This window comes from Gekko japonicus, unplaced genomic scaffold (genome assembly GCF_001447785.1).
Source record: "Gekko japonicus isolate JY-2015 unplaced genomic scaffold, Gekko_japonicus_V1.1 scaffold465, whole genome shotgun sequence".
Classification (NCBI taxonomy): domain Eukaryota; kingdom Metazoa; phylum Chordata; class Lepidosauria; order Squamata; family Gekkonidae; genus Gekko; species Gekko japonicus.
In genome coordinates, this window is record NW_015159724.1 from 1069191 (window position 1) to 1095691 (window position 26501).

Sequence of the window (26501 nt, forward strand, 5' to 3'; positions counted from 1 at the left end):
GGGGGGGGTCTGGAAGGATCGGGGAGGCATTTAAATGCCTCCCCGGCCTGTCCAAGGGCCAGCTTGCCTGGGCTCCCCGCAGCCACGGGTGCCTGGGCAAGCCAAGGGAAGGCAGTTTAAAGTGCCTTCCCTTCCCGAGGGGGCTTACTCTTGCACCCAGGCAAGCCAAGGGAAGGCACGGGGGTGTGGCCTAATATGCTAATAAGATGTGCTGTCAGGGGTGTGGCATAATATGCTAATGAGTTTCAGCTGTTAAGTGTGGCCTATTATGCTAATGAGTTCCTGCTGGGCTTTTTCTACAAAAAAAAGCCCTGGTTGAAAGTAGGATCCCTACCCTTGGGCCACCCTGGCTCAGGCACAGGACCTCCGTCTTCATCAGATTCAGTTACAGTTGGATCAGTCTGAGCCAACCAGCCATGGCTTGCAATGCCTGGTCCAGATCTTCCAGTTTGAAGTTAGACTGGCCACCCAACAACAGATAGAGCTGGGTGTCATCCCCATACTGGTGACATCCCAGCCCATGCCTCTGGGCAATCTGGGCAAGGGGGCGCATGTAGATGTTAAATAACATTGGGGACAGCACCGCCCCTTGAGGTACTCCACAAATCAGTGGGTGCCTTTGGGATAACTGCTCCCTTAGCACCACCCTTTGTCCCTGACCCTGAAGGAAAGAAGCCAGCCATTGTAAGGCAGGCCCCTGGACTCCAGTGTCAGTGAGGCAGTGGATCAGTAACTAATGGTTGACTGTGTCGAATGCCACCAACAGGTCCAACAGCAATATCACTGCCAATCCACCCTGATCCAGATGCCTCCAGAGGTCATCCGTGAGGGCAAACAGTGCCATCTCCGTCTCGTGGCCTGGGCGGAAACCGGACTAGAAAGGATCTAGAATGGAAGTGTCATTAAAAAGCTCTGTAGCTGAATTGTCACAACTTTCTCAATTATTTTGCCCAAACAAGGCAAATTGGAGACTAGCCAGTAATTAGCCAATTCGGCCAGATCCAGAGATGGCTTTTTTAGGAGGGGACGAACCACAGCTTCCTTGAGTGCCCTAGGGAACTGTCCCTCTGAGAGGGACTTCTTGATAATCTCCCTTAGGGCATCTCAAAACCCATCACGACCAGCTTAATTAGCCATGATGGGCACGGGTCAAGGCAGCACGTGGTAGGGCGTACAGTTAAAAGCAGTTTGTCAACTTCTTCCAGGCTGAGCGGACTGAAATAATCCATAACCTGACTAGAAGACGTGCATGGAGCCTCGAGTTCACTTACTGTCTCAACTGTGGTGGGGAGGTCACGGTGGAGCGACAGGACTTTATCTGCAAAGTAGCTCTCAAAGGCGTCACAGCCAGTGTCCAATTCCCTAACATTTGGTCACCGCCCCTTGGGGGACCCCACACACTAGAGGGTACCTCTGGGACGTCTGCTTCCCAAGCACCACCCTCTGTCCCCAACCTTGTAGGTAGGAGACAAGCCATTGCAAGGCAAGCCCCTGAATCGCAGCATTGGCAAGGTGGTAGATCAGTAACTGATGGTCGACCATGTCGAATGCCGCCACCAGGTCCAACAGCAACAGTACCGCCATGCCGCCTCAATCCAGATGCCTCCGGAGGTCATCTGTGAGGGTGACCAGTGCCATCTCCATCCCATGACCTGGACAGAAGCCAGACTGGAAAGGGTCAAGCATGGAAGTGTCATCCATAAAGCTCTGCAACTGAATCGCCACTGCTCTCTCAAGTAATTTGCCCAAATAGGGCAAATTTGAGACCGGCCGACGTTGGGGTGGCACGTTCACATGGGCCTTCAGAACATGCTGGTCCAACCATGGTATGGCCATAGCCACAATCCAGTCTACTGTAACCCCCGCTGCGAAGATCAGATCGAGCATGTGCCCAGCTCGATGAGTGGAGGCAGTAACAAATTGTGAGAGTCCCAATGCCACCATGGATGACACCAGGTCCATTGCCTGCTTGGAGGTCGCATCATCGGCATGGACATTGAAGTCACCCAAGACTAACAGTCTAGGGTGCTCCAATGCCCAGCCTGATACAACCTCCAGCAGGGATGGCAGGCTATTTGCCGGTGCATTGGACAGATGGTACACCAGCCAGATAGCCAAACCCTCCTTGGCTTCCCACACAAGGCCGGCACACTCTATGCCCATGAGCTTCAGTGGCGGAAGCACTCTGAAGGAGTAAATCTCCCACATGAACAATGCCACTCCCCCCCCTGCCCCTTAGTCCGAGATTGGTGGAGGACCGAGAACCCAGGTGGAGCCAACTGGGAGAGAGCTACTGTCTTCCCATCTCGCACCCAGGTCTCAGTCATGCATGCCAGGTCTGTATCCTGCTCTGACAATAAGTCATGCAGGACTGCGGTCTTGTTATTTATGGACCTGGCATTGCACAACACCAATGTCGGAGAGGGGTCAGATATCCTGGCCCCACTGCCTCCCACCTTCGGGATGGGACATAGGCTGGAAGGGGACCAAGCCCTTCTGCGTCTCTGTTCCCTTCCCTTCCCATACTGCCTAGTCCCACTGCAATACTTTCCCCTCTCCAGGAGCACTGGTATTCCCTGGCCAATCACTGCCCACTGGTGGCCTTCACTTGTTGGTCTCAGCCACCGCTGGACAATTATCCTGCCGATGTTGTGTCACCCATCTCCAGAGCCTCCCGCGCATCGCCCAGCAGATGGTAACCAACCACTTCACTCAATACTAACTAATCAAATTTCCCAGTTACAATAGATAGTTTCTGAACATTAAACAGTAATAAACCCTAACCCACCCCAACCTCCCTTCTTGCACCTCCCACCCCCGGCAAGATTAAACTACTCTATTGACTAACTAAGTAACGATGAAGGGTGGGAAGACTTAACTAAACTAACTAACTAATTTCACTACTGTAACTTAATCCTGATATATGATCCCAGCAGGTATCCTCCTCCTCCTCCTTCTTCCCAACAGCATGACCAGAGAGTAGGTACAGAACAGATGCTCACCTGTGGTGGGGGGGGGAATCACAGAGAAAATAAGGGCAATGTGCTAATTATACACTCTGTGTAGAATCTCCATTGCCAAAGTAAATGGATATGAAGTCACACCAGATACAACAAAGATACAGAAAATTCCTCCCATGTGAAATTACTCCTGCTCTGTTATAGTGGCACATGGAAACAGCTGCATGGATTCCCCATCACACACACACGCATAAACAATAGGCCCTTGAATCCTGGCCGCTCTTGCTGGACTCACTTCCTCTCTGCTTCAGTTCAAGATGTACTGCTGTCCTTGGTGTTGCTCAGTACAGCCCAGGAAGATTTTGTTTTGGGCACTGGCCCAACATCTCACTGCCTTATCACACAGAATACATGTAGTGAGGCTCCCTGTGCAGCACGTAGTGGCGGTGATGGGGTGTGTGTGCGCGCATGCAATGATGGGGCAAAAAACAGAGGACTCTATTGCTCCCCAGTGCTGGCTACAGCTGAACTTTGGCTCCCCTGTACTAAGCCTATTAGCCAGGGCCCCAGATTGATACTGCCCTCAGTGCACAGGAAATTCCTGCCTGCCTGTAACCCAGAGGAAGCCGGTTTAAGTCCTGCCATGACACCCGCCAGAGGTATTGGGGAGCTTGTACCTTTCAGAATTTAGAGGAGGAACTGTGGCTCAGTGGTAGAGCACATGGTTTGAATGGAGAAGGTTCCAGGTTCAGTCACTGGCATATCCTATTACAAAGATGAGATAGTTAGTGGGTTGTAGCCCCTACCTGAGACCCTGAAGAACTGCTGCTAGTCTGAATGGACAGTACTGACATGGATTAACCAATGATCTGACTTTGTGCAAGGCAGCTTCATGTGTTTAGATTTCTGTACTAAAGTCTGACCCTCATGGTATCATTGCATAAGATACATCAGTTCAGTTCAAAGTTTATTTTGATACAAGAACAGTAATAATAAGGATAAAAATAACAAAATAATAATATAGAATAAAATTGAGATTGAGTGCTGATTGTGAGGGGACGGAGACAGGGAGTTTATTATTAAAACTCGGTCAGCCAGTTGCATAAGATACACCATGAGGAACTGCAGTTGGTGGAAGAGGGAACTGTCAGAATTCAGAGACACCCCCCATCCCACATACATAAGTGAAGAAGACTTTTGCTTTCACAAGGAACAGTCTTCTGTTACTTTCCTGACACTTTCTCCTTTTCATTCAGCTGCCATATTTGTTTTATTGTGAAATCACTTCCACTTCTAGTTTCACTTTGCCATGTGTGGGTAGTGCATTCTATACACAAGTAACTACACTCCTTTAAAAGACATTTAGAGAATTATGAGGTATGAACCTATAAGGCTTGTACAGTACAATCCCAAGCAGAATTTCAGTCTTCTAAGTCCACTGACTTCAGTTACTTTAAAGGACATAATTCTTCTTAGGATTGTGCTGCAAATCATAAAAAGGGGAATTCTTTTGAAAAAGACTGAAAACAGAACATAACATTGGGATATATAGGATGCTGAGAGGAATTCTAATTAGGTCTACTCAGAAATAACACCCTGGAGTTTAGTCCCAGGAAAGTGTCATTAGGATTGCAGCTACAATCTACTTGTATGACATCTGTATGTGAAGAATTCCAGTAGGGCTCAATACACTCAGTTTTCCCCACTCTGCCTACTAGGGGCATGTGCTCAGTATATACCAAGCCAAATAAATAACGTAAAATTACCTTATTGGTATTTTGGGGGTATTTATTAATCCGAATCAGATTTTCTAATCTGATTTGGCTGCTGATCTAGCTGAGCCCAAATAAAAGCCGATATCATTCGGCTTTTATTCAGGCTCAGCTTCACTTGCTGAAGTGGCATGAGTTCACCCACCTTCCAGGTTCCTCATGTACGGCTTGGCTTTGCAAAAGCCATTTAAAAGAAAAGTTCCCTTTAAATGGCTTTTGCAAAACCAAGCCACCCAGAGTCATGTGGCAGCTTTGACATGACTCCAGAGAGTGAGGGGGCTATTAAAATGTCTCCCCTTCCTGAGTCATGTCACAGCTGCAGCACACCTCCACAAGTGAAGGGAAGGCAATTTGAAAGTTCATGGAAAGTTTATGCTAGTTGGCATGAACTTCAGTTCATGAACCACCCAAAATTCATCATGAAATTTAGTTCATGAGCTGGTTCATGCCCATCCCTACTGAAGATCCATTGAATATAACAGGAGCCAGGAATACCAATGGACTTGCATAGGTTCCATTGTAATACGGCACATAAAAGTTGCAATGAAATTGTGGAATGGATTATGAAAAATCTGCCCGGGACCTGGAATGACAGCCCCCAGAGGGGAATAATGGCCCCTGAGGTAGAATCAGTACTCCCGGCCAATAATGACAGCCCCCAGAGTGGAAGGACAGTCCCTGGGACTGGAATGACAGCCCTAAGTCCCATGGGCTGTCATTTCAGTCACAGAGCATTTTATCTGGGCCCACGGACTGTCATTCTAATCCCAGCGACTGTCATTGCACTTTGGGGGCTGTCATTCCAGGTCCACAGCAGGTTTCTCTTAATCTATTCCACATTTTCCTTGCAATTTTTGTGTGAAGCCCATTCAAGTCAATTGGCATTCTTGGCTACCGTTATATCCAATGGGCCTTCAGGCTGCTCCCATTATTCCCAATAGGCACTCTTGTCATTCCTTTTAGTACATCCGTATAATGGTAGTCTGACAGACAGAGATGGGTGGGTTTTTTTACAAAGGAAGCCATTTTTACTTTGTGAAGTGAAACAAGCAGGCCACAACAAGGATAGATGGCAGAGTTTTCAGTGGAAAGGTAAAAATTGTATTGTCTGTCAGTTACTGTAAGAATAGGAAAATGCAAACAGGTGGGGTTCTTTTTAAATGCTGTGGCTGGTTAAAGCTAGGTTGCTGCTTGACTGCCATTTTAGGAAACAGTGGTGACTGGTGAGAACTAAATCTGTTCTGACAGGCATCTACTATGAGTGTCTATAAATTGATCCTACTCTGGTCAAATTCACTTGAAACTTGAGGGGGGGTATTTAGATTACAGGGGAGAACAGCTGCTCCAGGTCCTCCTATACATTCCCTGTTGAAAATAATGGTCCCAGACTCTGGAACCACATGAATTTGAATTCTAAATTGGTAAATGTCCTAAACAAAAATAAGCAATCACAGTAATAATCCCCCACCCAAGCCTGGATCCGAAGTTATAACATTTTTTTCCTCAGCATACACCCCTACTGCCAAGTTTAACAAGAAAATCTGGATTGAGTAAATTCTAAATCAAATCAGACTTCAGCCTGTGACCTGACTCTTCTGGTCAAGGCATTCAAAACCAAGTGGCTATTCCTGCATCCACAAACAGCCTTCAAATTTTAAAAGTGAGGCTTGTGTCATATGTTTTATTTGTGCAGTAAAGTGGAGCACAAACTTTTTAAAGAATAAAGTCAGTGTATTAAGAAGAGAATAAACTTTGTATGAAAGAGGAGAGAGAAAGAGAAGTCTAACAGTCTAAGTAGCTGGGAGGGAGTCAGTAACAAACAGTTCTGAGCAGGAATACCCTAACTGAGCCAATCAGGAGACAGGAAGGAGACTATTTGAAAATAGTAGGAAGTCCCTAATCTCACTATGCTAACTAGTTGTCCCCTCTTCTGTCCCTGCAGGATGTTCTTATCATTTTCTTGCACGATAGGCCAACATTTTTCTCCCTGAAGCAGATATTTTGGCCACTATAATGTACTCACCTTTGTGAAGGGGAATATGCCCATTAATGGAAATCACATATATAGTGAAAAGCATCTTTCCATCATTGACAGCTCAATGCCAGAAGATGTGAGTTTTGTCCTTTATGAAGCTGTGTACATTTTTATTTGAAATTCCTATCCAGGATATGAAAAGAATGCACACATCATTTAATCTTAATAAAAATCTTTTAACCAGCCTGAACATAAATCTTCCTTATAGCTTATCCACCGTGCAAGTTCCTATGTCTTAAATGTGCTGTTTGCTTTATAATAATTGCCTCAGAAGGTTCAGAATGGTTTTTGGCACTAGTTAGCAGAGAACAAATCTGAAAACCAGGCACACAAGGATTCTGGGCACTCAGATGTTAGTGGCTTGGAATCAGACACTTCATGCCCTTTAGACAAAACAGCTTCCAAAAGGCATTTTCTGTGTATGACTCTGGGCCACTCATCATCTATCTGAGTACCACAGATTAATGAGATCAGCCTGTGGCATATTAGAAATGAGTTGAAGTGGATGAAGTCAGTTCAGGGACACATATTCCATCTCTATATGCAGCTCCTGCTACTTCTAGTATAAAATATTAGAGCTAAATCATCATCAGCCTCTACAGCTGAGGCTGTCTAAGCATTTAGACTATAAAAAGTCTTTCCGAGTAACTGTTACATGGGGGGAGGGACATCCCAGGAAGCTAAAAATAGAAAAGCTTTAAAGCAAAAGTTTTAAACAACACTCGGGTGCTTTCGGGAGGAGAAAAGGTATGCAATATATATTTTCTTCTAGCAAAATGTAATTTTTCTTCTAGTAAAATAATGTTAGCAAGCATAGCTTCAGCTATGTTAGTTGTTGCTCCTGACTGCACTTTCACTTAGAACAATCTTGTGAAAAATAGAGATAATGCAACCATCTCAAAATAAAGAATTCAGGGGCTTGGATCCCAGCAAAATATCTGCTGACAGAAAGATTTCTGCCAGTTTGGGTTGTGAAGACAGTTTCCAGTTCTGCCCTCCGGCATCCTTAGCCAGTCCCTTTCAAATTGTGGATTGAAATGTTGAAGGGGGGGGAGGAGTTTGGCATTTTAACTGCTGGCCAACTGACAGGATTGGAGGTTGCTGGATTTTGGTGGGAGAAGGATTATTGTTGGGAAGTTTGGGTTAGGAGCATGAAATGAAGCAGGAGAATGACTCATAGAATTATGTGAAGACAACAATTGGTTCATTGCAAACACATGTTTCAGGCAACCAAACAGACCATTGCATATGTGGACATAACCAGAGAGCCAATATAGAAATCAAATAGATTACACAATTTGAAGCAGAAGATGGAGAAGCTCTATTCTCTCTGCTAAAATAAGACCAGGAGCCAGTTGGGGTACAGACTGTAAATTGTTAATATTGAAAACTAGAAGAAAGCTGAAGAAAAATACCAAAGCATTCATAGTGCCAAAATACAATCGAAGCAACATTCCTGAGGAGTTTAAAGACCATATAAAGAACAGATCTGTATTGCTAAGTTCAAGTGAATGTGAACCAGAAGGCCTATGGGTTAAAACCAGAGATATTTTCAAGGATTTATGCACAAAGACTATTCCTGTAGCCAAAAACAAATGAAAAGCCTCAATGGATGACTGATGAAACTCTTAAAAATTGCTAAGAATTCTTAAGAAGCAAGAGTAAAAGGTGAGAGAAACAGAATCAAAAGCCTAAATGCAGTGTTCCAGTGACTCGCACATAGAGAACTATTATAATAACCAATGTTAAGAAATAGAAGAGAACAACAAGAAAGAAAGAACAAGAAATCTGTTCCACAAGATCCAAGAGAACAAAGGGAAAATTAAAGGCATGCTGAAAGATGAACATGGAAATATATTAACTGGCCACAATAACAAAAAAAAATGGGAACCATACACTGAAGAACTATACAGAAGAGATGAAAGGATGACAGATCCTTTTGAAAAAGATCCTACATTTTAGAAAGTGAAGTGAAAGCTGCACTGACAGCAATTGGGAGAAAGAAATCACCAGGAGTAGATGGGATATCACTAGAGTTATTTCAAGCAACAGTAACAGAGTCCATCAAATTCTTAACAAAGTTGTGTCAACAAATATGGAAAACAAAACAAAACAGTGGCTCACTGACTGGAAACACTCAATTTATATTCCTGTTCCAAAAAGGAGACATCAAAGACTGTATCAACTATTTTACCATTGCATTAATTTTTCACACAAGTACAGTGATGCTCAAAATCTTACAACAAAGATTGTTACTATATATGGAATGAGAAATGCCAGATGTTCGATCTGGATTCAGAAGAGGAAGAGGCACTAGGAATCCTATTGCAAATTTATGTTGATATTGGCAGATGACACCACATTACTGGCAGAAAATCATGAAGACTTGAAATGACTTGAAGCAACTACTGATGAAGGTTCAAGCAGAAAACTTCAAAGCAGGATTAGAGGTGAATATCAGGAAAACAAAAATACTGACTGCTGGGGAATTACACAACTTCAAGGCTGACAAGATTTTCTTTTTCTTGGCTCTATTATCAACCAAAAGGGATGCTGCAACCAAGAAATCAGAAGGAGAATGAGACTGGGAAGGGCAGCCATGAAGGAGTCAGAAAAGGTCCTTGAGTTTAAGGATGTGTTGCTGGTGACCAAGAGCAAGTTAATTCATGCCATAATATTCCCCATTACTGTTTATGGGTGTGAAAGCAGGATAATGAAGAAAGCTGACAGGAAGAAAGTAGAATCCTTGTGAATTGGTTTTGGAGGAGAGTTTTATGGATACTGTGGACTGCCAAAAAGACAAATAAGTGGGTTCTAGACCAAATCATGCTTCAGATCCCCTGACAGGGGTTGGGCACAGTCCAAAAGGCTATTTTCCATGTGGCAATTGTTCTGTTTGCGGCCTTTGCCTTAAAACCAATGTATTCCAAAATTCTTCAAAGACCAGAAGTTACTCTATTAGCTCTTTTGTTCATTGTAACTATAGAGGGGTCATTTATTGTATACAGTGCCCATGTAATTTGTTATATGTGAGAATGACAATGCAACTGGTTAAAGTAAGAATATCTGAACACAGAAGTTGCATCAGACAGTAAAGATTGCCAGCTCAACTTGTGAAGCACTACATGACCTTGGGACATGTAGGTCCCAAGTGAATGTGTCACCCCATCCCTGCTTGGGTGGCGAGCATATTTTAGCTCGCCCGCAGAGCCAAATGGACCCAATGTGGCTTCAGATGGCTCTTTAGGCTCCTATGCGGCTCATTAGATGAGCTAGTCAAGGACTGGCAAGGCTGACTCTCAACAGCCATCGATGAGATCGCTCCCAGGCGCCCTCTGCACCTGCGCACTAGGCTGGCTCCTTGGTATACCCAGGAGCTAAGGCTGATGAAGCGAAGGCTTAGATGGCTAGAGAGACAGTGGTGGCGTGCTCGTGATGAAGCAACAAGAGCATCTTAAAGGACGTTTATGAGATCCTATAAGGCGGCAGTCAAAGCTGTGAAGAGGGAGTTATATGCAGCCACGATTGTGTCTGCTAGCTCATGCTCGGCACAATTGTATAGAACGATTCAGTCCTTAATGGTTCTGCCACAGGGCAGACAAAACACTAAAGAATTGGATATTGGCCGTGAGGCTTTTCCGACTATTTTGCAGATAAAGTCTTGTTGCTTCGCCGCAACCTCCCTGCCACAGTTAAGACAGTTAGCAAACTCGAGGCTCCAAGCATGTCTTCTGGTCCCATTCTGGATTATTTCAGTCCACTCAGCCTAGAGGAAGTTGACAGATTGATCTGAACCGACACCCAACCACATGCAGCCTTGACCCGTGCCCCTCCTGGCTAATTAAAGCTGGCCGCGAGGGGTTTCGAGGTGCTCTCAGGGATATTATCAACAAGTTCCTCTCTCAGGGGCTGTTCCCGGAGGCTCTCAAGGAAGTGATTGTCCATCCTTTCCTTAAAAATCATCTCTGGATCCGGCCGAATTGGCTAATTATCGGCCGGTTTCCAATTTGCCTTATCTGGGCAAATTAATTCAGAGGGTGGTGGCGATACCGTTGCAGAGCTTTATGGATGACGCTTCCATGCTAGATCCTTTCCAGTCCGGCTTCCGCCCAGGCCATGAGATGGAGACAGCACTGGTCGCCCTCACAGATGACCTCCAGAGGCACCTGGATCAGGGCGGGATGGTGGTGCTGCTGTTGTTAGACCTGTTGGTGGCATTTGACATGGTTGACCACCAGCTACTCGCCCACCGCCTCGCTGACATGGGAATTTAGGGGCTTGTCATGCAATGGCTTGTCTCCTTTCTCCAAGGTCACGGACAAAGGGTGGCTATTGGGGAGTAGACGTTCTGAAGGCACCCACTAGTATGTGGAGTGCCTCAAGGGTCCATTCTCTCCCCGATGCTATTTAACATTTATATGTGCCCCCTTGCCCAGATTGCCAGGAGGCATGGACTGGGATGTCACCATTATGCGGATGACACCCAGCTTTATCTGATGTTGGGCGGTCAGTCTGACTCTACCTTGGAAGATTAAGCAAGTTTAAGACTAGTTCTGAGCAGCCTCTGCCAAAATCGCATTGTGGATGTGGCAAATTTTTGTTTTACTGTTTTTTTAAACTCTTAATTTTTTTAAATGGTGTATGGCCAATGGGCTATTAAACTTAAATAAACTTTGAACTTTTCCCTGCATTTTAGGTCCATTCTGTGTATGGTCAATTTTCTGTATGTTATTGTTAAATTAATGGAGTTCTCAGCTTGACTTATACCACTGAGGAAGGCCAGGTGCTGAAATGCATTTGGTATTGCTTCTTGCATATGGAGACAATATGAAGTCTTAAATCTGTATGTATGTATGTATTTATTTATTTATTTATTTTTGTTCGATTTATATCTCACCCTCCCCAGAACGGGCCCAGGGGGTTTAACAATTTGGGCACAAAGCCAATATTAAACAATCTCTGGTCTGTCTTGCCAGCATCTCTTCCAAGGTTCCTCTTATAGAAGATGCAGAGAGGTGCAATTTCATTAGGTTTCTCCTCCTCGGTACAGCCATCCATGTTGCATGGCTTTTTACCCATAGGGGCTCCCCAATCCTCAGCATTGTTACTCGATGAAAAAGGGAGGTAGGAAAAACTCTCTTCCTCTGGTACATACCACTAGCACAGAAAAGAAGAAGAAGAAGAAGAAGAGATTGGATTTATACCCCGCCCTTCACTTGGAATTTCAGAGCGGCTTACTAACTCCTCTCCTTTCCCCTCCCCACAACAGACACCCTGTGAGGTGGGTGGGGCTGAGAGAACTCTGACACAAGCTGCTCTTTTTCAAGGACAGCTGTGCCAGAGCTTGTGACTGACCCAAGGTCACATCAGCAGGTGCAAGTGGAGGAGTGGGGAATCAAACCCGGTTCTCCCAGATTAGAGTCTGCACACTTAACCACTACACCAAACTGGCTCTCATAGAACCCAGAATAGAACCCAGCCCAGCCCATATGTTCTGCACCAGTTATTGTGCTTTAAGGCCTAACCTGCATGGCCCAGGCTAGCCTGATCTTGACAGATCACAGAAGCTAAGCAGGGTTGGCCCTGGCTAGTAATTAGATGGGACACTACCAAGGAATTCCAGGGTCACTCTGCATGGAGGCAGGCAATGGCAAAGCACCTCTGAAAGTCTCTTGCTTTGAAATCTATGACTTGATGGCACTTTCTGCCACCACCAGGCCCTTATAGACTATCAATGATTAGCATCCGCATAAGCACAATGAGAAGTGGCATGGTCATGCATTGCTGTTATTTCAAGGAAGTTGGCTGAAACGCAGTAGTTAAAGTACTCCTTGCTAACAATATTACTACAGCCAGAATAACTATGAATGCTGGTTAATGAAATCTACAAGCCTTAATGAAATCTACAAGCCCTGACCCCTCCCCCTCGGTTTCACCAGCTTTGCCCACCTGTAGGTTTTTGGGTAGAGCAATATGGCATTTGCCTAAAGGATAGCCTGTATATGGACACAAAATCAGCATCAATATCTAGATAGTGATTAAAATCAAGTCAAGGTATGTAAATGTTAACCAGACATGTTTTCAAGGTGGTAAGGGAGAAGCCAGGTGTCAAATTGCTCCAAGGCCTAGTAAGGACAGCAGAACTCTTAATGATCTAATAAAAAAAATAATGCAGATATTTATTCATCATTTTCCACAGGGTTAGGCCAGAAATAACATCCATTTGTCTCCTAAACAGTATTTGTATGTATATATATGCATTCCTGGGGAAGGTTTATGTGAACAACTGGATGAACTAGGTATCAAAAGTTTGAGTTATGGCACTCTGAATAAGCTGGGAATGCATCAAAAATAAGAGGATCATACAAGCCAAGGTGAATGGTAGCAGTCACCTGAGCCAAGGTGTTTGATTGCTCTCAGCAAAATGAGCTCAAACAGCATCTTACTTCCAGCAAATCTAATGATTTGGCAGGCACTGTGTAAGAAAACTGAACCTTAAAAATCAAATGTTCAGTTTCTTTATAATCTATCATATTTCAGATAGGTGCTTTGCTGTGAGCATGGTTAATTTACAAAGAGCATAACTGAAAGCCAAAAGTAATGAGCCAAGGAAGCCAAGCTGGCCTCTACTAGCAGGTTGGAGAGGACTGCACCTTTTGTAGTTTGTAGGAACTTGCCTTTTTGGTTAAACCCCCCCCCCCCCAATATAATGAAGCACATTATCTGATGAAACTATTTCATCCCTGCCAGAATTTTCAATATGCACTATATCAAAGTGTATAGAGTATTTGTCTGTTCAGTTTATTGCATATTATATCAAACCTATCATGTATTTTATTAGCTCTCTATACTTCATATTCATCCCATTATGCTTTATTAAGTCCAATGTAATCTTAAATCTGCAATGCAGTTTTCATTTTATTCATTGCAATATATCATTTCCTTTCTTTTGATCAGTATTACTTATAAGCTTTTTCTATATGCTTCAATAAGCCCATTACATTATAAAAGCATTTGCTAAGGAACACTTATCAGCATTTCTATAACAAACTGTATGATTTTAGGAGACCATGAATTGGGTGTAGATAGGTATAAATGAGTCTATCAAATGGATTTTGTGCGCAAGATATCTTGAAATCTGGCTTATTTTATATACAGGAAAAACATTTCCTGCCAAAGGTATGGGCCTAATAATGGTATCAAGAACAAGCAATTTTTACAGTGGTGTTATGGGTTTTGGCTGCCTTTAGGGTAAATGGATTTTACCTTTAAAATCACCTGGCTGAAATCAGGGATTTGACACAGAATATTAATTTTCCTTAGTACCCCAAGCCTTTATTTATCTTATTTATATCATTTATACCCCTGCCTTTCTCCCCAGTGGGGAACCAAAGTTGCTTGTATCATTATCATCTCCTCCACTTTATCCTCACAATAACCATATGATATAAATTAGGCTGAGTCTGTGTGACTGGCCCAAGGTCCCCCAGCAAGCCCTCATGGCTGAGTGGGCATTCAAACCTAGATCTCCCAGGACCTAATCCGTTTCAGACTGTAGCCATGTTGGTCTGCAGTAGAAGAGATAGATTCCAGTCCAGTAGCATCTTAGAGATGAGCAAGATTTTTGCAGAAGCTTTCGGGTGTCAAAGCTCTCTTCATAAAGTACAAGCAGGAATAGAGATCCCTGAGTGCTTATATCCCAGTCAGAAAGTGAGAGGGGTGTTAGGATGCAAAGGTGCTTGATTACAGCAGGGAAGAAATGCTTAGGGGCAGAAAATTAGCATATGTAGTGGCGTAAGAATCTTATGCCCTTATTTGTTGCACTTCTCCATCCTGACTCTGTTCCTTGTAACACTCTTCCCACCTTCTGACTGGGAAATAAGGGCTCAGGGATCTCCATTCCTACTTGTATCTGACTAAGAGAGCTTTGAGTTTCAAAAGCTTATCCCCCCAAAATCTTGTTGGTCGCTAAGATGCTACTGGATTGAAATCTGTACCCTAATCAGACACCCTGATCACCACACCACAATGGTCTTTGGAATATGACACCCATCAGAGGTTTAAGGAGGCGCCTCTAGGAACAATTTGGAGCCAGTTTGACACATTTCACTGGAGAGATAAGAGAGCAGGATGTAAAGCTGTGAACTCACAGAAAATGAAATCTCAGGAAGCTTGAGAAGTATGATGTCGAAACAGTAGTTTGGGTGCATTAAAAGAGTGTGCTTGCTTCCAGTAAGTTCTGTCTCATACATTTCTAAATAGAACAAATGGTTTGTTGGAATAAGGGCTGTTACAACACCATAACTCTCCTGTGCTTTGTCCGTTAAAAAAAGCCTACGTCCTATAAGCATTTTCCTGGGGTTTCTCTGTGCTTAGATACATGGAGGGCATGTAACAATGTATTGATTCCCACTAAAATTTTGCCATGGTAAGAAATTTTGAGGCGGCTTTCATGGTCCGGTTCCCTTGTGAGTACAAAATGCTATGAACACATGTGGCATGTTTGTTGTATGTAGACAGAAGAGTTCACAACTAGGGTTGCCAACACCCTGGAGAGAAAAAAGGCCCTGTCCCTTTATCAGATGCTTAATGTGATGTAATTTACCTCAGGACCATGAAAAATAGCACCCCTCATGTAGCCCTGCCAAGAATGTTTCATCACTTATAATTTTCTTATTATTGGCTTATCACATTTAATTGGCGCCAAGTGTTCTGTTTAGTTTGAAGCCTGCAGATAGGAGTGAATTTAAGCATTTTCCACAATGAATGATTAGTTTGAACCATGGGTGTCTATTAAAGAAACACTTTTTGTTCGGTTTCAACAAGCAGGCTATTAACATTTGGAAAGAGAAAGCTATTTCTTTGCTTGACACAAGAGAACAGCACAGGCCATAACAATATTGTTTTCACACAAGACTAAGAATGAGCATTATGAGACCACTCAATGCCCAGTTGAGGCTGGCTGTAGTTCTAGCTCCTGCTCTTCCTAGAAATGTGAGCTCAATTAACCATGAAGGTGAGAAGCTACCATATCACTATTGCTTGTAGGAGGACACTATTGCTGAAATTAAACCATTGCCACATTTATTTCCTAGGGCAGTAGAAAAACGGTCAGATAAAGGTTTTTTTAAAAAAATCCTCAAGTTTCATCAAACTTCAACACTTTTCAAAGTATGTTTGCTAAAGGAAATTCTTCTGCAAACCTGGGGCAGTTTTCAGGTTTATAGAAAGATCTGTCTCATCTGTTCATGGCTCCAGTCTTTAGATTTAAGTATCCACAGATTTTGACCATGTTGAGAATTGGATATATTGATGCTAATAACATAACCATTGCTGGTTGGCTTAGGCTGAGCCGTCTGAAACTAAACCCGTTGAAGACGGAGGTCCTGTGCCTGAGTCGGAGAGGCCTGGGGATTGGGATCCCTCTCCCAACCTTCTACGGGGCACCACTGGTGCCAGTGCCAGAGGTGAGGAGTTTGGGAGTGCTCCTGGACCCTTCCCTAACCATGGAGGCCTAGGTGGCAGCCACTGCTAAGTCAGCCTTTTACCATCTTCGGCTGATCCGGCAGTTGGTTCCCTTCCTTGGCCGTGAGGACCTGGCTACAGTGATCCACACGACGGTCACCTCGAGACTGGACTACTGTAATGCTCTCTACATGGGGCTGCCCTTGTCGCAAATTCAGAAGCTGCAGCTAGTGTAGAATTCTGCGGCCAGGCTTTTGATGGGTTTCCCGAGATGGGAACACATCCGGCCTGTGCTGAAAGCGTTGCACTGGCTGCCAATAGCATACCAAATTCATTTCAAGGTGCCGGTACTTACCTTTAAAGCCCTATATGGCCAGGATCCGACATACCTGAGGGACCGCCTTTCCCCACACATACCCCAGGGAGCACTACAGTAGGGGGCACAACATCATCTAGTGATTCCAGGCCCCAAGGAGGCCAGCCTCACCACAACCAGGACCTTGGCCTTTTCGGTGGTGACTCCTACCTGGTGGAATGAGCTCCCGGAAAAGATCAGGGCCCTGCGGGACCTTGTACAGTTCCGCAGGGCCTGCAAAATGGAGCTCTTCTGCCAGACTTTTAACTAGGAGCCGCCCACCACTACCACCAACCACTACTGTCAGTAACATCGAGGCAGTAGATGGCCCTGTATGGAGATCGAGCCACAGCAATGCGGGAGACCAGATACCGTTGAATCAGGATCTAGTGTTACTTCTACAGTATGCCATTTTTATTTGACTAAAGGATTGATATGTTCCGAGCACTTTAATTGTAATATGGATTGTTTTATCTTGTTTTTATATGTTTTATATTCCTGGGCACCTGTTGCCCCTGAATGTGAGCTGCCCTGAGCCCGTTCACGGGGGAGGGCAGGATAGAAATGTAATAATAAATAAATAAATAAATTGTCACTTTATTTAGTGGTTGTGCACATTTGCCTTAAATTCTAATGTCAACAATGTTATCTCAGAAATCTGATAGTTGCTGGAAAGCAGAATGGTGTGTATGAGTTCCCGCACAAGTTCGTTTCACCCATCTTCCCAAACAGGTATATAGTCTTCAACCAGAAAGTACTCAACAACCCAGATCACAATGTTGCACAAGGTATTTTGAAAACATAATGGATGCAGACTAGTACTTCTGTTGCCATAAGAACGTCTTCCCACAGAGTGTGATTCTCCAGCTTTCTGTCTCCTGCAGCAGACTCACCCTCAAAATCCTCCCCCAGGAACAGGAATTCAAGGGATGTTTCTCTGGGGTTTTGTGCTCTGTGAAAGTCCTTGTGCCCACCGAGACACTAGTCTGCATCCAACCAAATATGTCTTGTTGTTAGTAGATGCTCCAATCTGAGGAATACAGGCAAAAAGAAAGAGCTGAAATGATAGTGTAGTCTTAATCATTGGCTTATTCAAACAAATGAGCAGTTCAATTATTTGAAGGCTTAGTCCTGTCTTAGTTTCAATTGGCTTAGACTGGACTAACTCTGTTTAGGATTGCACTGTACTGCCTTGATGCAATGTATTACTGTCATATAAATCCTGTCTGTAAAATATTTGGATTTTCTTTTTTTCAGATTATTACCATAAGAGACTACATCCCCAGAGTTATTGGTCCAGATGCTTTTAATCAATACATCGGTCCCTATAAAGGTTACAATCACACAGTAAATCCCAGTGTAGCCAATGTCTTCTCTACTGCAGCTTTTCGCTTTGCTCACACTGCAATTCATCCAGTAATAAAGAGGCTCAACGCACAGTATCAGAATGACCCAAATCTTCCCAACCTTCATTTGCATGAAGTTTTTTTTACACCCTGGAGACTCATTAAAGAAGGTACTTTTTTGTAGTTTGATTAAATCTTTTTACATTATTACAAAGCTACTACGAAGATCAGGAAAAATTTAATTTCATACACATCCAGACTGTTAAACAGTTGATGTGCAACAAGGGCTGGGACATTTTTTTTCTGCTGCTTTTTCAAAAAGATACCAACTACCTACCCATTAATGTGTGATGTCTGCATAAACTTGGCTTGTAAAATAAATTGCAACTTTTGTGGGGAAGGCAGTAAGTATACAGATTGAAAAGCTTATGCTCTGTTAAAGAATAACCAGAGATCTCATTATCCTGCTGTTTAAATTGTTTTTAAACTATAATTAAGAAAAATGTCAAATATACAAAAAAAAATACAATATGTTATATAGAATAGTCTAGTTTTGAGAATCCCGATGTGTTTCTATACAGAAAACATTGCACTTAATATATTTTGTTTTGGATAACAATATTTAACAGATAGCTTCAGTGGCTTTGTCATGAAGATGACATCCATGCAAAGCTGATGAAAAAACATTTTAGAGCACAAATCAGAGAAAGTTAAGGCTATATTAAAATATTGAATAAGTTAACTCAAATCTGGTGAATTCTTGGCTCCTCTGCTATGACTATGTCTTTGTGTTTAAGGTGGTTTGGATCCCTTGCTAAGGGGAATGTTGGCAACTCCTGCAAAGCTCCAGGTACAGGATCAGCTACTGAATGAGGAACTAACTAAGAAGCTCTTTGTACTGTCTAATAATGGTTCACTGGATTTAGCATCACTAGATTTACAACGGGGACGTGATCATGGGCTCCCAGGTCTATTGCCTTTTAAATATGCTGTGTGAATTATTCATTACTTCTTAGAATGCAATATAAGGAGGTGGATTCAAACCTGTATTGTACAGGCAGAAGGGTGCTTCTGCTCATGCAAAAAGGAAGGGAGACATCTATAATATTCAGCTGGAGCTCTCACTCCAAATCCCGTTCTATTTTCTGAGGGTCCCTAACCCTAAAGACTGGCTGTAGTTTAAAGTGGGAGGGGGTTCTTTGGAATGAAAACCTGCTGTAGATTTCCTAGGTAATATCAACTATAATAAGTCATATTGAATGTATCAGAATGTGATGTTAGTTAACTGGCAGTCAAAATTGCAGATTTAAAAGAAAATCAGTAACTGTGATAGAGTGCACATGTGTTCAGGCCAGTTTTCTTTTTCATGGGCTTTCTCCCATTCAGTTAAGGCTACTAGTAAGAGAAAGAAATACTATTCTAAATGTTTATTTAAATGTTCTCCTTTTCAGCTCCAGTTTTCTATCTGCTCCTTTGTTTCCAAACATTTCACAAATTACATCTCACACAAAACCAGTTCTTACTCCATAATAGGAACACAGTTTATAATATTCACTAGCCCCAGAGGACTTGAGTACATTTCATCCTAAAACAGACATTAATGGTCCATATTCCTTGGGCCTCTGATTCCAGATGAAACCTAGTTCAGATCTATTGGTTGATTTGAGTGGTAGAATTAGGGTGTGGTCACGCTGGTGGTTTGGTGAGATATGGTGCCGCCTCCAATTGTACCAGTTTAAAATGTTGCAGGGCATATCATTCAGACAGCACACCCTGCTGCAGGTTACCCACGCAGCCATCCTGTTGACAAGCATCCACATTACTGCAGCACCTCAGCTATGGAGCATGCAGACTGGTCGTTGTTTGAAAAAGGCAGGTGGGTGCGTGCAAATATGCAATCATGAGCATATACTCATATGCACAACTCCAACCCCCCAGCAGCAGAAATGGACCTGCAGATTCAGACTGCCAGTCCATTGTGCATGTGTCCCCCCATATTCAGACATCCAGCCATGCACAATGAATGTGCAGGGAACCAAAACCACTATTTGTGATGTGGTGCCTTTTTGACACAGCTCCAAGTCATTCTACGATGGGGTGAGTATGCCTGGGGAACATATGACAGATGTGGCTGTGTGACCATGCCCATTTAATCCAGAGGGGAGGGGTGGCTATGTTGGGCCAAACGGCTAGTGTGATCACACCCTTAAACTGGCATGTATCCAGGACTTGAATTCTAAGCCTTTTACAGTCATGCCCCTCTTTGTCCGTTGTGGAGGGAGTCCTCTACTGTGGCCCACATTCCTTTAGAGCTAGGCAATTTTCAGATAATTGAAAGACATTGGTTTTGTATGAGTGGAAGTGCCTTATGCTAGAGGAACATGGTCCACCATGGCGAACTGCCTCTACAATTGAAAAGGGTGTTGTGTGAGCAGAAATAAGACTTCGTATCCAAGCCCTTTTCAGAGTTACAGCCTGGAAACTTAGTCTTTAATATTGCCACCGATATATTTCCATATAGTTCGAAGATTATATTTATGCAGTGCTGGTGTGTCATAATGGTTTGCAATATGATGTTGGTGCAGCATGAACACTCCTCATCCAAGCATATTTGCTGGAGTCTACACGTTTCTCTGCTGGACTTAGAGGGAGCAGAGATGGTGTCAACTGATCCATCTTCTCACTGCAGTCCCATCCCATGTGAGCTTTTTGTCCATATGGTTCCCATGATCCTTTGCATATGCTTTGGGTTAGTCAAAACAGACTCCTCCTCTCCCTTATGTCAACAGAAATAGCTGGTAAGACCCAATCCTTTGTTTGTAGGGTTTAGTTTGAATTAAGACTCAGCTCTAGAATGAAATGTGAATAAGGTGTTGGTCCTGAGATACAGGATGCCTTGTTCACTCACCATGAATCTCATCTTGGACAAGTGACTTGTGCGTGCTTATGTAGCAGTAAGTGCCAGTGGATTCGATGGGACTTATTTCCAAGCAAGTATGTTCTGAATCACAAGTCTCAAACTAATGTATTGGGGGGGGGGTGTAAAATCCAGAGAATGCTTACTTGAGGGTAAGTGCCACTGAATCCTATAGCCCCTATTAGGACTAATAGGCTCCTGCCAGAGGGGGTGGGAATCCACTGCCCCGAGCCTTACCCCCTGCCAGCAATCACCTAGTTGGTGATTGCGGTCACTTCCCATGCCACACAGGAAGTGATGTTATTGTGTTAACTGGTGATACAGAATGCTCTGGAATTTGGGCAAAAACCCTATGGTAACAAACAGCTTCTTACATACATTTCCCCCCAAATACTACAGCATTGGTGATGCAATGATGTCACTTCTGGTGTGTGCCAGAAGTTATGTTGCTAGATCACCAATGACATCACTGCAATGCCAGTCTAGGCCTCCCCCTGCTGCTGGTAAATCCTCTCACCTCCTGGCACTTACTGCTGAGTAAACATTTATAAGAATTGTCAGAGAATGTTCTGAGCTCTTTGGAGGAGAGGAAGGATGTAAATCTGATAAATATATCTTCCATGTAATGTCTCAACTTAAAATATTAGCAACAGGAAAAAAAACCTCTTTCCTCACTGCTAAGTACAATAATCAGAGCCACACATTCAGAGTTAAGGAGAAGATCCGAGGTTATCTCTTCTAACAGGTTTGGTCCAGCATTTTAACACTGTTTGCTTAGTAAGGCCTTTAGTAAAAATCTGTTTGAATTTTACTATGAATGTAATATTTATAGGTTACAACGAATGGCGAGAATTCTGTGACTTGCCAAGACTGAGGACAGAAACTGACCTGGTAACAGCAATAGAGAACAGGAATGTTGTTAAAAAACTTCTGGAACTATATGGCATCCCTGACAACATTGATGTCTGGCTAGGTGGTATAGTCGAAAACATTTTACCAGGTGCTAGAACAGGCCCATTATTTGCCTGTATCATTGGAAAACAAATGAAAGCACTCAGAGATGGTGACCGGTAAGTACATCTGCATTGTTTCTTTCTTAGTAATGCTTTGGTTTCAAATATTCTGGTACCGGGGCAAGACCAGAAAATAGGCCCAGGTGGATTCTGGCAGGTGTTGCTCTTTTGCTCTTGTACCTGGTGTTGGCATATATGATGGGCAGACGGAGCCTAGCCAGTTGGGGGGAGTTTGAACTTAGCCTCTAGTTGGGGGGGAGTTTGAACTGTGCAGGAGTTGTGAATGCAATCCTTGCAATTGACTCTGCCAAGCTATTATCTTGATCTTCCACCACCTATCCGATCTTCCTTTGAACATGTGATGAAGTTATCCTATGGCATCAGACCCTCCATCAGGTCAATATTATCTACTCTGACTTGCATCGGCTTCCCAAAGTTTTGGGTATAGGTCGTTCACAGCACCTACTACCTAATCCTTGTTAAGATGCTGGGGATTGAACCTGGGATCTTTTTGCAGGCAAAGCAGATTAGCCAAGACCCTGCCTGCCTCAAGAGACCCTCCAGGGATATCTATGCTATCTATGCTGAGAGAACACACATGCACTGTGCAATCTCTAGTGCAACAGACTTCAGTCATAGGTGGCTTTGAACTGAACAACCTGGCTCCCTGGTACAGATGCATAGACTAAACCCTTCAAGCACATACATGAAGTGAAAATACTGATTTTTACTAAATTAATGCTGTCTTTTATTCAAAACTGAACCAGAAGTGTTGCTGGACTCTTGCTCATCTTATCACATGTTATGGAATCCTTGAAGAGGTTCATCTATAAAAGCAGCATTGCAGCACCTGCTAAGTGCTAAACTCTGTTGTTGTGAAAACACAAAGGCCTTGAATGCCTACTGATTTAAGAATACTGAGTCCCAACAGAACCTCTTTTCCAGAAGAAATCTGTAAATTACTTCAAGCAGAACATTAAATTAGATTGAACCCCTACTTGGGGAAATAATGGTTCAACAACAGATCTTTTTTTCTGATACAAAATCATATTCCCTTTCCATACTGATGCCCATATTTTACAGTAGCCCTGTTCACAAACTACAGTGAAGGAATGTACAACTGTGTACAATGCACACTTGATTTTTCCCCTTATACATGCATTGAGTAACACTCATGTCACATTCAAAACATATGCAGCTCAATGTGTGATTTAAACTCCACATTTATCCAGGTACTGGTCCGTGATATCATTTCTAAAGTGGACACATTTTGTATGTTTCTTACTAACAGATATACACAGGTACACACAGGATGTAAATGTTTCACTGTAACGTGTAAACAGGGCTACTGTGTATGTGGGGGGGTGCACATTTCTAAGAACTACTGATCATAGAAGAATTACAGCTATTTCTTAGTACATGTAGAAACCCAACTATTTTGTGCAAAGGTGTGCAATATTTATTATACAGCTTTGAATCAACACTTGTGTCTAGAATCTAACACAGTTATGCTTGGTAAAACCTACTAAAATCAGTTAATTTCATCACATCCAACTATATGTCAGATAGCAGCCTTCTAATACCTTACAATTTTATTTTTCTTGCATCTCTGCAGCTTTTGGTGGGAAAACAGTAATGTTTTTACAAATTCTCAAAGGCATGAACTCAGAAAATATTCTTTATCCAGACTAATCTGTGACAATACAGATGTCACTGCATTACCCCTTGATGTTTTCATGCTTGGAAAGTTTCCTGAAGATTTTCAGAGTTGTGAAGATATACCCAACATTAATTTAGAAGCTTGGCAGGAGACCTTTCAGCAAGGTAATGGAAAGATTAAACAATTCTTTAGTCATTTGGAAACTAGAAACATACTGAAGGTATTTTTTTTAAGGGGGATCTTGTGTGTGTTTTAAAATTTACCTGTAGTAGATGAAAGGAATGTGAACAGAGCTGAAGGAGCAGTTTTAAAACTCAACACTTCCCAAGGATTTCCACATTAACTGATCAAACCACAACCTAGATATGACAAAAGGCATTTAGTCCCATGGATGGGTACAAAACTAGATCAGCATAAAACCAAACATTTATTCTTAATTATAATAATAATAGTGAAATTCTGGGCAAAGTCATATCTTTCTAAGTCCATTGACTTTGGAGGATGTAGCTCTGCTTAGGATTCCATTGTGGGATAGTTAGATGTATTTTTTTATCTTTTATTTTTGTATTATCATTATCAGACAAGCCTTTTATTGGCATATATTATTTTTGTATTTATATCCTGCCCATCCCACAAGTGGGCTCAGGGCAGTTAACATCATGTTACAATAAATACAATTTAAAACACAGTATAAACATTAAAATCAGTGGTAACAGCTTTAGAATCATATCGGGACTCAGTAAATTTCAGCACCTCAATGAGACTGTGCATTGTATTCAACACATGCATTAGGTGATAAGTGTGGTAGAGGGTGATTTCCTCCACAATGACTAATTCTATGCTTCATTGAGATCAGTGAGCTAACTATACAAACTCATTTCAGAGAAAGGCTCTCCATGTTGTGGCAAGCAGCTACTGGAAAGGTATAGCTAGGAGCTTTCTGTCTAAAAGAGAACAAGGCCAAAATCACAATTCAGCTTGTTTTAAATTTGGAACATAATTGCAAGTGTTTTGACTCTTTCTTATAAATTATAAGAACTGAATTTGAAAGCAAATTTAAAACAGATTGATAACAATTTTTACTTCCATTATTACATGCCTAGAAGCAGGGCTTCTTTATCTTTTCTTTTCTTTTCTTTTTAAGAGGTGCCAGAACTCTCAAGAAGAAAATGAAGTTTTCGGTCTGTATACTGAAAACTCATGAACTTTTATAAACATTTTTTAAGATTTTTGTCAAAGAGGTTCTAGAACTTCATTCTGGCACATTCCCCCAGAAAAAAAGCCCTGCTAGAAGTATAATTGAGTGCATTAACCAGAGTAGTTTTATGACAGTGCCATCTTAAGCAGAATTGCACCATTCTAAGTCCATTGAAGTTAAATTACCTAATTGGAATGACAAAAATAAAAATAAAAATACATAATAACTTTTTTAAAAAGGACAAAAAGAGGGGAAAGAATTTTAGGAATGAAAAGCAAATGTTGTGTGGCAGGAATCGAACACTGGAAAAGAACTCAACAAAGTTATGGTGAAAACTAGATCAGGTGGCACCAAATGGAAATTAATCTATCTAAAAATATAACGTTTATAATTAGATAAATTTAAATGACATCACAATTTTGCTGAGGGAGAGATAATTTGGGGGGATGACATGAAAGGTTTTAAGACTATTCCCCAAATTATTGAAGAACAGAGTCACTCTATTAGATGTTCATGATATAGGCAGAGATCCAAATTAGAAAAATTGCATTTTTTCACTCAGTCAAAACACTTATTCAAGGACCAACATATTTTCTGTGTCTAATACTCTAATCAGTAAAATTGCAAGGCTATCAACCCCATAGCACAAGCCAATCAAGGCTCACTGTCTGTATTATACAAACAATGAACATTGAATTATTTAACTTGACAGTGTTTTCACTGCTAAACAGAAAAGGCTAAGATGTTTTGAAGGTAGAACAAAACATAGTAACATTAAATAAAGTTCCAGTATTAAACAGCAGTTATAAAATATGTTTGTCTCTGTTATTTGAGTATAAACTTTTTGACTCACTGCAATTTGAAAGACATGGCAAAACAATTAATTATGCAAATAGACCAATTTAGCAGTACCAGTAATATCTTTGTACATAGAAAAGGCCTTTGATAGTGTATAATGGTGCTTCCTCTTGGAAACCTTGAAAGTATGGATCCAAGGTAGTAAAAGCATCCTTATTCTATTTTCCAGAGGGTTTTTTTCTGTGCGGATACTTATTTCCACCAACAGGGGGCTCACTCTCCCCTAACAGCTTTTCCTACATAGTCAGTAGACTTCCTGGGTTTGTAGAAAAATCCAAAAACTAAAAACATCCCTTCAGGGATGGCTGAATTCCCCCAAAAACCTTTTGAAATGGCCTCTGCAGGGATCTGCTTCAGGCATCAACGGTGAGAGATTGGAATTTTTGGGGGGGACCCTTCTAACTGGTTCTGTCAGTAAAAGGGTGGGGGAAGGGCCCATTCCAGGCCTCATCTGGCCTTTGAGGGAGGGAGGGAGGGAGCCTTGGGGCCAGGCCTCACAAGAGTTGCCAACTAATGTGGCTATAACTAGGGTTGCCAACTCTGGGTTGGGAAACTCCTGGAGATTTGGAGGTGGAGCTTGGGGAGGACAGGGACCTCATTGGGGTACATAGAGTCCACCCTCCAAAGCAGCCATTTCCTGTAGGGAGACAGACCTCTGCTGTCTAGAGTCCAGTTGTAATTCGGGGGGTTCTCCAGGTCCCATTTGGAGGTTAGCAACTTTAGGCCTTGCAGTAGTCTAGGGTTGCCAGGTCCCCCCGATTTGCATGACTCACCTAGCCTCGGCTGCTTGCTACCGTTCATCAGCAGCCACCCTATGAGGTGCTGAGGTGCAGCAGTTAGAGCTTCAAAGTAGGGTCTGCAAGACCCAGGTTCAGATCCCCATCTTGCAGTGGAAGCTGGCTGTGTGATTTTGGACCAGTCA

At 42.6% G+C, this 26501-nt stretch overlaps 1 protein-coding gene across 1 annotated transcript in view; it reads left to right on the forward strand.

Annotated features, from left to right (window-relative positions):
- TPO (thyroid peroxidase) overlaps nucleotides 1-26501 on the forward strand; it is a gene marked incomplete at its 3' end in the record, with an annotated part of 92662 nt that overhangs the window by 64151 nt on the left and 2010 nt on the right. The window contains exons 7-10 of the mRNA XM_015423094.1: nucleotides 17845-18103; nucleotides 18731-18901; nucleotides 21683-21920; nucleotides 23479-23687. Of these exons, the coding sequence (XP_015278580.1) occupies nucleotides 17845-18103; nucleotides 18731-18901; nucleotides 21683-21920; nucleotides 23479-23687 (877 nt within the window). The remainder of the gene's footprint in view (nucleotides 1-17844; nucleotides 18104-18730; nucleotides 18902-21682; nucleotides 21921-23478; nucleotides 23688-26501) is intronic.